Below are 12,732 nucleotides of genomic sequence, written 5' to 3'. Positions count from 1 at the left end.
TAAAAGTGACCCTTCTAACTACCAACATTGTTCATCTTCGGAAAAATCCTTCCTAAGAATCTCAGCTTTACCCTTCCTTTAAAAAAACCTCAAATGAAAAGATGTCCTGTTGTGTACTTGGTCTGGAATCCATGGAAATGCACAATACACAGAATCTCAGTTTCTGGCCTTACCCATTAGCATGATATTCTGGGAGTAGCTTGAAAGGAGGTAGGGCCTCCCTTAGCAACCATTTTTGCCTTAGAAGGGGGCCCAACTAAGAGAGGTTATTTTTATTACAACTTTCAGAATCCCTCTAGGCTGTGAAATTCAGGAATTGTAACCTCAAAGGTGAACATTCCTGGCTCTGGCAGAGAGACACGCGTTAACTCTGCAGCACCATTTATCTAGTTCAGGTTATGAGGATGGGAGACCTGCTAAGCTGAACAACAACAGCAGCTATATACTGACACTGCTTGGCAGCTTCAAGTTTTTCCATTTCCAGGCAAGCAGTAAAAACATGAGGGTTCCCAAGTCACTGGTGATCATCACACTTGATTGAGGAGTAATGTATGATGTGTAAAAGTGGTTATTTGTGAAAATAAAACAAATTTGTCATTGTTGAGAATAACAACCATAGACATACATTAAAAAAAGACCCTTGGCAAACTGAATAACTTTTTTAAGCTTTAAAAAGTGTAGCTTTAAAATTACAACCTCATTAAAAGTGTGTAAAGAGATCTTGTAGCACCTTTGAGACTTACTGAAAGAAAAAAGTTGTCAGCATGATGTTTTGTAGACCTAAATCTACTTTCTCAGATGCATCTATGAAAGTTCATGCTGCCAACTCTTTCTTTCAGTCAGTCTCAATGGTACTACAAGATGTCTTTACATACTGGTTTTACAGACTAACATAGCTATATCTTTGAATTCAACCACATTAAAAATAAGAAGTTAAAAACAAAAGGTTCTTCCCTTACCTATCAGAGTAAATGTTTTGCGCACACATACAGTTGACATGTTTTGCTTTTCCCGTAAATGATCTGCAAACTGGCCAGATAGAATTATACAAACCCAACAGCCAAAATAAGGGAGTGCAGATAAAAATCCATTCTGCAAGGGGGAAAAAAAGGGAGAGGGAAGGAGGAGGAAAACAGTTGGGATAGGATGAAAACTGTTACTTGCCCTTGCCTTGCTACAGTAACAGATATGATCATATTGTAAGATAGTCAGTGAACATAAGTGACAAAATGGGAAATAACAGTACAAAACTGTAATGGTGTATCAGTACAAATAATGTCACATCAATACCTTACTGCAAACTACAATGGAAACACATTCCAAATAATGAAATCCAAGTACCTGATACAACCCAGTTGCTTTCAACCTAACACCAGAGGTATGCCACTTGAACAGCAGCAAATGACAAGTTATCTGGCTTGGAGTTGGAATGAACATTACCTGTTGAACCACAGTTCTTGGCTCCAATCTGGGGCAGGCAACTGTGGTAGGTTTAGGGCCCTGTTTTTGCACTGAGAACCTCCAGGAACCAATTGAATTGCCACAGCATCCAGAACAAAAAATCAAAGCAAAGCTCAAAGTGGCTTAAAATCTACTTCTGGTTTTGAAAATGAGTAATGCTTGATGTTGAACAACATGTGAAAACTATTTTACTTAAAAACTGCTGCTTCTGGAAGCTTCCAGGAGTAGCAACTCACCCTTTACTTTGGTCAGGGGGGGAAAAAGCTGTATCAAGGAGGGGTGGAAGGCAGCACTTTGCCCATAGCTGGCTTTGATACTTTTAAAACTCCTGTGGATTTTGGAACTCCCTATTAAAAGTTTTGAGAAACATTTCATGACAGTGGTACCTTTGGGATTTTAAAACTCTATTATTTCATTATACTTTGTAAGTCTGTTTATTTATTTTTTTAAAAAAGAAGTTGACATGTATATATTCTATATATAGTTGACACACACAAACACACACATTTATTTGCAAATATTTTTGTTGCACTTTGTCATTCTGGCAATGGCCTATGACTATAGGCAATAAATTAATACAACATAATAAAACAGGTTTATTCCATCAAGACCAATTTTACTTCCACAGAAGCCAGTGGCAACATACTAATTTCAGATCAGTCTCACAGAAAGAGGACACTTATGGGCTCATGCCACTCAGATTTATCCATGTAATCATGCATATAGGTAAATGAGGTGGATCACTTTCACACTACAAAATTATAGCACTAGGATTCCATTTGAACTGGCATGGTTCCATGCTATGGAATCTTGTCACATATATAATCTGATAAGGTACTAGAGCCCCTTCCTAAACTTCAAATCCCAGGAGTCCATAGTATGGAACCAGGATAGCTAAAGTGGAATTATCTATACTCAAGTAGCATGAAAGGGCCCTGGTGGAAGAAACAAATGAATGTCAGGAAGCCATGAGGAGTGCTGGAAATCATCTTCTTGATCATGGCTTCTAGAAAATTACACATAATAGTGTTATTATCCATGAGTAAATAAATCAGCGGTGAAAGCCACTACCATCCAGCAGTACTAATGTTCTGCACACTGTCTGTTCATACATATCCCGAAGGGAAAAGTTTACTCATCAGCTGATGCAATAAGAAGGACTCAGCTTCCTATCTGAAATGAGGCCTCTCTGAATCACCAGATGTACATAAGGTCATAAGACCCCAGCTTGGTACTTTAATCAAGAGACTGGACTACCTATTCATCCAAGTTGTCCAGGCGGTCTTTGTGGGCCTGCAAAGAGCAGCAGCACAATGTTCCAGAAAGAAAAGAAACAAGGAGCAAAACACCGTGGGACCTTTCACCACTAAACAGTTACAGGTCTATTATTCCAAAATAAATGCCATGGTTGTAGCATGATATGGATTCATGGTATTTGTCATCTGGTGACCTAGAGGAGCTCTCTGGCTGAATATTTCAAATGCCCCTTTTCAATCTGCAGCTCTCGGGTTACCAGTTAAAAGCAGAATCACAGAGCTGTAACTGTGTACATGAAAAGGCTTCAGGTCTTTCTTCTTCCTGAAAACAGAACAGCCTGGGGCAAGTACATTTTGTACAGGTGAGCTCATGTGATGTACACTACAAACACCAAACAAACAAAAAGAATAAATGAATGAAACAGGAATTTCTTTGAAATAATTCTGTGGCAAAAATTTGGAAAATGATGCACAAATTGTACTGCAAGAGAATTCCTTCCAATCAGCATTAAGGAAAGTTCCCCGGTAGGTTTCAACTATTTCCTTTTGGAATGAATGAATAAACAAGGTAAGGGACTTGAGTTGGGCTGATTTTTGGGAGAGAGAAATATACATCTACTTTGATTGTGTTTGTTCTTGGCCACTTGAGGATGGAAATTAAAATTTGTAAAATTAAAAGACATAGGGTATCTTACCTCCTGCACATCAAATCTCAGAATTTCTTTCATGTATGTAGGCAATAAGGTAAGGAGGGTGTAGAAAGTCCAGTTATAAGAAAAGTGTGCTACAACAATAGCCCAGAGTGGAAGGGATGTCAACATGGCTTTCCAAGGCACAGATTTCTGGCTAGAAAGCTAAAGGGAGGGGAGAAAATCCACAAAGATATTGTGTAGTTTTTGATTACTATTTCTTAAAACACCAAATAAATTAATTTTTGAAGATCATGTTCTTGTTAGACTTCACCATGATATGTCAAACATAAGAGTAAATTCTTACTGAATCAAGTTCCTCTCCAAGTCCCTTACCCTTGCATGCAGAATTCTGGCCAACTTTAATCATGATTTCTCATGATGCTTATGTTTACATAAATAAGAAAAACATTTATTTGAACAGTGGCTTTTTAGCACAGCTTGGATGCTGTGAGTTACAATTAATTCGGGTTAACAGGGGATGGTGGTTAATCATAATTCAAAAGTAATGTAGGATGTAAAATTTTGTTAATTAAGGTTTTTTTAATGCTATAACAAGTAACATTTTCAAAATACTTTTAATAGTTATTAAGAAACTTTTCAAGTTTTATGCTATGCTCTTACCCATCTTGTATTTTTTTTAAACAAAGCAATGAAAAAGTAACAAGTAAAAGAGTAATAGAACAAGTTGCTAAAATCATCATCAGCACCATTCCACAAGGGAACAAAGTCTTTTGGGATGCTTTGTGAAGAGTTACATAATTAATCATTTAAACATTAACTTTCCAAGCTCTAGTTTTCAGAGATTCAGCTGTTCACTGTTCTCTTCCCCCTTCTTCTCATCTTATTTTTAAAAATTTTTAATTGGGAAAAAATTGTAGTGTCTTTTTTTCACAATATTTTCCCTTGTCTTTTTAATGTTAGGATGCATGTATTATAGAATCATAGAATCATAGAATCATAGAGTTGGAAGAGACCACAAGGGCCATCCAGTCCAATGCAGGAAATCCAAATGCAGGAAATCCAAATCAAAGCATCCCCAACAGATGGCCATCCAGCCTCTGTTTAAAGACCTCCAAGGAAGGAGACTCCACTACACTCTGAGGAAGTGTGTTCCACTGTCGAACAGCCCTTACTGTCAGGAAGTTCTTCCTAATGTTGAGGTGGAATCTCTTTTCCTGTAACTTGCATCCATCGTTCCTGGTCTTGTTCTCTGGAGCAGCAGAAAACAAGCTTGCTCCCTCCTCAATATGACATCCTTTCACATATTTAAACAGGGCTATCATATCAGCAATGATTATTTCTTTTTAAAAAATAACACAACAATTGTATTAACAAATCCAGGAAACAACAACAGACAAACTTATAATGATACAGAAACAACAATGATTATTTTAAAAAGTAGTAAAAAAAAGATATTTGTCAAAACTACACACCTGATCTGTAAGGGTAGAGAGAATGTATTCTTTTTCTGCATGAGAAATTCTCTTGTGAGTTTCTGGGGTATCACTAACCAGCAACATCCAGAAGAGGAACCACAACACACCTAGGGCGCCTTAAAGGTGAAGGGGGGAAAGTGCTTGTGGTTAAACTGTAGGAAAGGATGGCTATGGCATTAGTAACACTGAAATGCACTGATAAATAAACCACATCTAAGCTTACTATAAAGGTAACGCTCTGGAATCAGAGGTATATGGGGATCCAAGAAAGATTCTATGTTCAATCACTCTCCATAAAGATCTACATAATAACTTCTGCACAACCTGATATCCTCCATTATCTCTACCCACTGGTTATGCTGGCCAAGGCTGATGACAGATGTCATCCAAAACATATGGAGGGCACCAGGTTTGGGAAGGGCTGGGTTAAATGGAGAACACATCCCATCCTATCATTTCTGCATGAACATATTTGCAGGATGCCATCAAAGTGAACCTGTGTGTGCAAATTACTATATGAAAACACTCAGCAACCTAAGTTTTGGTAGCACGGATCAAGCTTCACATATACACATACAAATCTGTCAGCACCAGTAGAGAAACAAATACCATGAGAGCAGGCAGGAACATATAAGATAATTCTAGCAGCAAGATGTTTACAAAGAAAATGATTAAGATGAAAGAAGAGAACTGTTGAATTTTTTAAAAAGGAACTCCCTCATTGGCAGGAATTCTCTCAATGGATCATATAGGATTGTCAATCATATTCAGAATCAAGCAAAATGCAAGTATAGAAATTTTTCACTTTTCCAGAAAACTTCATCCATCTAGGCAGCACATTTTGTTGATGCTTAAATATCCTAAAGGCACCAAGTCTTGACTGATCTTGGAAGCTGGTTAGTACTTGGATGAGAGACTTCCAACAAGTACCAGGTGCTGCTGGTTATATTTCAAAGGAAGGAACTAGCAGTATCACCTCCGAGTAGTCCTTTCCTAGGAAAACCCTAAGAAATTCATGGGGTTGCCATAAGTTGTCAGGTGACTTGAAAGCACGCAGACACAATAAAGTTGTGACCCAACTGCAGATTTTGTTTGTACTCATGCAACTACGTTTGCTTTTACTTCTTGACAAGCATGCATATATATTACTTTGACAGGAAAATGTCACCTAATCAATAACTCTCGGGTTGTGTAAACACAACACCCATTGAAGTATTTTAACACATTTGCATTAATCAGCTACAAAGTGCTCTAGAAGTACATATAAAAAGCTTTCTTGAACAGAATTGTATTTAATATGCAAACACTTACCAAATATGTAGAATACATAAACCCAATCCATATAAAAACATATCAAGCCAGACAATGGAAGAGACACAACAGTTCCTAGCTGTGCACCTAGAAATTAAAAGGTTTAGTTTTATTGTTGCTAAGAGATATCCTTGTTGTCAAAGATTTCACATATGGGTTAAGAATTAGGGGTAGTAACCACCAAAGGTCATAAATACATGAATTGGAGTTACAGACAGCAACAGAATGAGGAGGATAATCCTGTGACCTCTTCCCAGTCCCATTACCACTATTAAGCAAAGTTTGGGTTGCACTTTTATTGGTTGGGTGTAGAAATATTTATAGTATCTCACCTGCATATGAAATACTAAGAAGTTTGCTGCGTTCCAATGGAGGAGACCACAAGGACCACATTGCGTGCATGGCAGGAAAAGTGACACCCTGGGAAACACATTTGTTTATAGTATAATATATACTTAAAGAGCAAATGAACTTTCTTTAAAAGAAAAAGGTAAACATTTTTACTTCTATAAAGCCTGAGAAAGCACGGGTTGCATTAGTACGAAGCTATTTTCTCAACAAGTGAGCATAGCTCATGGGCAATTAAGCAGAACTAATTTCTTGCCTGCATCAATTCTTCAGCTGAATATGCTTTGTGGACATAACAATTATGCTGAACTTTTGGGTTCAACTAAGCAACAGCAACAAAAATATGGTGACATGGCTTTCTTCAGTTTGGATTGTTTGATACCAGTTTTCCAAGAAGATCGGGAATGTGGCAGGAAAGAGCTCATTTTTCATCAGAAAGAGCAAAATTAAAAAAAAAATTGCAACCGCTAAATGAAACATGAGACCTAACTATATTTATCTGGATTTAAAATTAAAATAATCAGGAACAATATTTAAAGAAAGTCCAGTCTCTGCTAAGACTGCAAAGTCTTCAGAACCATAAATAATTTGGGAGCAGCTTATTTGATTACTTGTATCAGTATGTCTGAGCCTTGTGATCGCTTTCAAAGACCTAGGGCCTTCAGCAAATTAATAGACTGAAGACTATCGGGAACCAGATACTCTAGAATTCTTCGCAGCACATATAATTATAAATTGAGAGGCAGTGTGGTGTTGTGATTTGAATGCTGGACTAGGACACTGGGACACCAGGATTTGAATCCCTGCTTGTCCCTAGAAACCTACTTGTTGACCTTGGGCAAGTCATATTTTCTCAACCACAGATGAAGGCAAAGGCAAAACCCTTTCTTAACAAATCTTCCCAGAAAATCCCATGATAGGTTTATCTTAGGGTTGCTGTAAGTTGGAAATGACTTGAATGCATACAACATATACAGCACTTCATACAATAAAATATCTAACTAGTTTACTTTAAAATGCAGATATAATACAATTTAAGATCAATAGAAAGAAACTTGAACACCCAACAACAAATCTTCTTGTGATAGGAATTAAGCATTGTCTCCATTCCAAGGAGATAAATTTAGATTCAAATCTATTAGTTTTAACAGAGTTCTATAAAGGTTTTTTTTAAGGTCCTGCTGTTTTATTCTACTGAAACTGTTGCTAGGTGCTGTTGCTGTTTTATCTTTAGATATGTTGCATTTTAAATTGTAACATTATGGTTTATTATTTTGTGTTAATAAATTCTGAACCACTTTAAAGGGAATACATTCTGAAAAGCAACTGATCAATCAAGCAGTCCATCAGTGAAATTAAGGTTGTCTGAAAGCACTCCATTAAACTCTGGATTATGAGCAAGATCAAATGCTTGGAACCAGAATGGTTTGTGATTTGGGGTCTTTTTTGGATTTTGGAATGCCTGTATTTGCACATATGAACATCATGATATCTATTGGAGATGGGACCCAAGTCTAAACACAAAATTCAATCATGTTTCATATACACTTTATACACAGCCTGGAGGCAATTTTATACAGTATTTTTAATACTTTTGTGCATGAATTATTATTATTATTTTATTTTCTTATATCCCGCCTTTCTCTCAATATAGGGACTCAAGGCGATGAAACAAAGGTTGTGTACACTGAACCATCAGAAAGCAAAGGTGTCACAATCTCAGCCGCCCATGAATAAAGTTTTGGTTTCTGGAATACTTCAGATTTCAGAATATAGGAGACTCAACCTGTACATACTTGTAATGTGTAGGCCACGTCTGCTGACATTTTCTTGAGGGTAGAGAGGTCTGAAAATGATTTCCAGCAGTTGAGGTCAGGTCTTTAGTGGCTTGCATAGCTCTTTGCTTCTACCTAGTCATACCTTTCTACTATGACTAGCAAAAATAGGGGAAAAGCCCAACATGCTATAGAATAAATACTATGAAATAATAAATGATGCAAATCTGCTTTATTTGTATAATATATATAGTCTGCAGAATTCATCTCTTCTTTGAATAGAATTCAGATTGCCCATGCAATGTTTATTTCAGTTTCCCCTCCCCACAGATTACATAAAAGTTAGGCTGTGACTGGTCAGAGGAAATGTTGCCTTCCTTTGACAGCTCAGTATCTGCCAGCACTTTCAATCTGTTTCCCATTTCCTTCCTCTTCCTTAAAGATGCATATTCAGGACTGACGTAGCCTTTACACAGCCCTTCATGTACTACTTCTAATTACATGCTGTTTTCATAATCTGCTTTCTTTAACGAACAATAACATACAAACATATTACAGGCTGAGTCTCCCTTATCCAAAATTCTGAAATATTCCTAAATCCTAAACTTTTTCATGGGTGGTTGAAATAGTGACACCTTTGCTTTCGGATGATTCAATGTACAAAAGAAAGCAGTATGGCACAGTGGTTTGAGCACTGGATGACAGTTCTGGGGACCAGGGACTGAATCCCAGCTCACCCATGGAAACCCATTGGGTGATCTCGGGCAAGTCACACTTTCTCAGCCTTGAAGAACGGCAAAGACAAAAACTGCTCTGAAGAAACCTGCCAAGAAAACCCCACAACAGAGTCACTTCCTTAGAGTCACCATAAGTCACAAACAACAACAGCAAAATGTACAAAAACTTTGTTTCACGCACAAAATTATTTTAAATTACTGTATAAAACTATCTTCAGGCTACATGTATAAGATGTATTTTTTGAAATACAAATGAATTTTGTGTTTAGACTTGGGTCCCATCTTCAAGATACCTTATTATCTACATTATGCAAATACAGATATTTCAAAATCCAAAAAATAAAATAAAAATCCAAAACACTTCTGGTCCCAAACATTTTGGATAAGGGAAACTCAGCCTCTATACTCATTTTCAGGGTGGCAATCTGAAAGAAGGAGCAAGCAAGATGTCACTTCCCAGGTTCAAGCCCATTTCACGGCAGGGTCTGGGAATTCAGGGTGCATTCACACTACACCACAACACCATACTCCACCAACTGCCATGCTAACCTCCTGTGGAACCTAGGGATTTGTAATTTGGTCATAGGCCCTAGAGGAGCTGTCTGGCTAAGAATTCCAAATGTCCCTCCCTAAACTACAAATCCCAAGATTTGATGGGATGTTGCCATGACAATTAATGTAAAATTGTTGTTGTGTAGTGTGAAAGGGTCTTAGTGGGAGTTCATATGAATGCCAACCTGAGGTCCATAAATGAAGAAAAAGTGGGATGTAAAACATGCTACATAAATAAAAAATTATATAGTGGATTTATGAAGCCTAGAACTCCCTTCCCAGAGAAATTAGACCAGCACTCTCCCTACTTTCTTTTGGCAAACAAGCAAAGACCTTTCGATTCCAACAGGCATTTGAAGTTCTAAGTCTAACCTTACTCAATGCACTGGATACTGCAAACTGCTGCTCATGTGTGTTTTAATATATGTTTTAACCTGGTGTTTTTCCTGATTGTTTGTGTTTTAACTTTTGTATTTTGTGGGTTTTTAACAATGTTTTTTAATCACTGGAAACTGCATTAACATCCAATCTGGGGAAGAGGTGGGATGGAGGTAAATATAATGGTAAAAATAATAAAATAACTACATCTGGAGAATGAAGTGGCAGTACCAACATCCTGAGAGAGTAAAGTTATGACAGCTACTGAGCTTGTATAATTTCTCCATCTTTCTAATGTATTTGACAAATGTTAAAGAGGGGAAAAAACTGAGATTACCTCACCCAGGCCTTCAAAAGCTCTGACTGCTATGAGGAATCCAACTCCTAGATCTGCTGCTAAAGGTGTGAACAAAGTGAAAACAGCCGTGCCCAGGATGCCAAAGCCCAAAAGCAGTTTCCCCCCAATCTGACGTGCAAGATACCCGCCAGGAATCTGAGTAATAATGTAGCCATAGAAGAAGGAACCAAGGATCCAGCCTTGTGTGTCAGCATCCCAGGCATACTTCTTCCCCTGAAACAGAAACAAAGGGGCACATGGGTCTCATTTTAATTTCCTGAATCATAAAAAAGAAGAAAAAGGACTGTACTGTGACAACCACTAACTATGCATTGACTATCTATAGTATTTATTCTTAACTACAGAACAGATAACTTATCTTTCCCAGCCACATGGAATTTATGAGACATGTAGGAAGAGCTCTCCAGATATCAAATCATTACTTTTATGCTTTTTGTAAATCACAAGAGAACAATACTCCCTTATTACAACCATTATTAGATTAATTAATTGTTTCTACTCTATCTGAACTAAGGACTGTGGGAGGCTATGAGGCTGTATTAGATCCCTAGAAGGACTTGGGAGGGCTGCAACCCCTGCAAAAAATTGAATCCCCCCCCAAAAGTCCTCTATAGAGGGGGCACATTTTCCCTTGTTTTTGGTCTCCTCTGGGCCGTTTTAGGAATTTGCTGCAGGGCAATCAAATGCGACAGAGAGGAGACAACAAGAAATACAAGAGATCAGGGTAAGGGTTGATGGGGAGGGTAGAGCATTTATTTCAGCTATATGTACTTATAGTAGAGCAGTCTTCTTGAACTTGGTGCTCTCTAGATATTTTGGATCAGGATTCCTATAAACCTACAATCAGCATAACTCCATGCTAGAGCTTTCCTCAACCTGGTGAACAAATGAGGAAGCATAGCTTGCTGCTTGATTATGAAAGTTGCAGTTCAATACATCTGGAGAGGCCCAGGTTGGGAAAAACTGCAATAGGGTGTAAGCTGCTAAGAGGTCAAGCTGCAGAACTCATCTATATGCTCATAACAGAGCATCTCCCTTTTCTAAATAGCAGTAAATTTCATTTGCACTGTAGAACATTTTCCTTTTGCTTTCCAGCTAGCATCCCCAGCAATTTGCTCTTAAAATTGCATGAGATAATATAGGGAAGGTAGCAATTTTACTTCCTGGGAATGTATGTCCAGATCAGCTTTCTAATGAATACGTTTCATGGCAATGAGTTTATACAACAGGAGGAGATAAGAAGATGTAAAAACAAAGAAGAAAGAGGCAATTTTAAAAACCCGAGGAAACAAAAAACTAAGAGATTTGACATGGGCTTAATGTCAGGGATGATGGGAGTTGTTGCTCTTCACCTCTGGCTCGAACTCACCACCTTGTTACGCACTGGCGCTGACCAGTTTTGGCCAGTGGTTAAAGCTTTGCTCTAAAGCAGCAGAGTTACAGAGAATAGGCTGAAGACCCTGACAAACTCTCCAAGCCTTCTCACTCTTGCTTCCACAGAAGTCTTCACACTTCTTCAGGATCCAGCTGGCTCTTGTATCTTCACCCAAGACACCAGACAACTCAGTAGTCTTATATAAAAGATCTACTTTATTCTACTATATACAGCTCCAAAACTATCCAATACAACAATACTCCTCACTACCCACTACTACTACCCACAAAATACATTGGGATTCATAGCCATTATTATAGTCATTGCAAAATACCACCCACTGTTGTCTGTTTCCACCCAGTGGGCGTGTACATCCACTCTCATTGGTTCTCTTGTTTCAACCCACAATTAATGATTTCATCATCTCAGCCTTGACCACTTAACAATTCTCAGGTGTGTTCAATTATCCACTTTGCATTTCTGTCCTTGGCATTTAGGACTTGCTAATTCCATTACCTTATACACCTGTGTGGCTCCTAATTGCTTCTGCTGAGTCACCCTGACTCTCACATACATGTTTTATTTCATTCACTGTATATCCCATGTTGCATTTTCCTTAACAATCCCCTCCGAAATAAAATATTGTATGTGGCTTATAATGTCATTCCAACCATTTGTGTCAACCTTTCATGTTTTTCCACCGTTAGTGCTTTAGTAAACACATCTGCTATGTTATTTTGTGTTTCTATGTATCTCAACTCTATTTCTCCTTTTTGAACCATGTCTCTCACATTTTGGTACCTTACACCCACATATTTGGTTCTGTTCTTTAAACTTTCTGTTTCAGCCATCGCTATGCATGATTGCGAGTCTTCTTGAATTTCTACAGGTACTCTGAAATTTTCGTTTAAGTCATTTAACAATTGTTCAAGCCATTGTACCTCGTTCACAATTTTGTTCAATGCTGCAAATTCTGCTTCAGATGTGCTTAATGCTACATTAGTCTGTTTTCTGCTTCTCCATACTATTGGACTTTCACTATACTTGATTATC

General features: G+C 37.8%; 1 protein-coding gene across 3 annotated transcripts in view; it reads right to left on the bottom strand.

Annotated features, from left to right (window-relative positions):
• LOC149311374 (sialin-like) overlaps window positions 1-12,732 on the bottom strand; it is a 46,655-nt gene that overhangs the window by 10,773 nt on the left and 23,150 nt on the right. For 2 of the 3 annotated variants that reach the window (XM_089530907.1, XM_089530908.1), the window contains exons 3-8: window positions 10,284-10,517; window positions 6,489-6,576; window positions 6,157-6,243; window positions 4,843-4,961; window positions 3,413-3,571; window positions 960-1,092 (exon numbers count right to left, since the gene is read on the bottom strand). In XM_089530907.1, the coding sequence (XP_089387033.1) occupies window positions 960-1,092; window positions 3,413-3,571; window positions 4,843-4,961; window positions 6,157-6,243; window positions 6,489-6,576; window positions 10,284-10,517 (820 nt within the window). The remainder of the gene's footprint in view (window positions 1-959; window positions 1,093-3,412; window positions 3,572-4,842; window positions 4,962-6,156; window positions 6,244-6,488; window positions 6,577-10,283; window positions 10,518-12,732) is intronic. The other variant, XM_089530909.1, reaches the window with a different exon arrangement.

This window comes from Sceloporus occidentalis, unplaced genomic scaffold (assembly GCF_023333645.1).
Source record: "Sceloporus occidentalis isolate IW3139 unplaced genomic scaffold, rSceOcc1.0.p SCAF_6, whole genome shotgun sequence".
Lineage (NCBI taxonomy): Eukaryota > Metazoa > Chordata > Lepidosauria > Squamata > Phrynosomatidae > Sceloporus > Sceloporus occidentalis.
The sequence above is the reverse complement of the archived record's forward strand: the minus strand, read 5'-3'. Positions and strand labels throughout refer to the sequence as shown.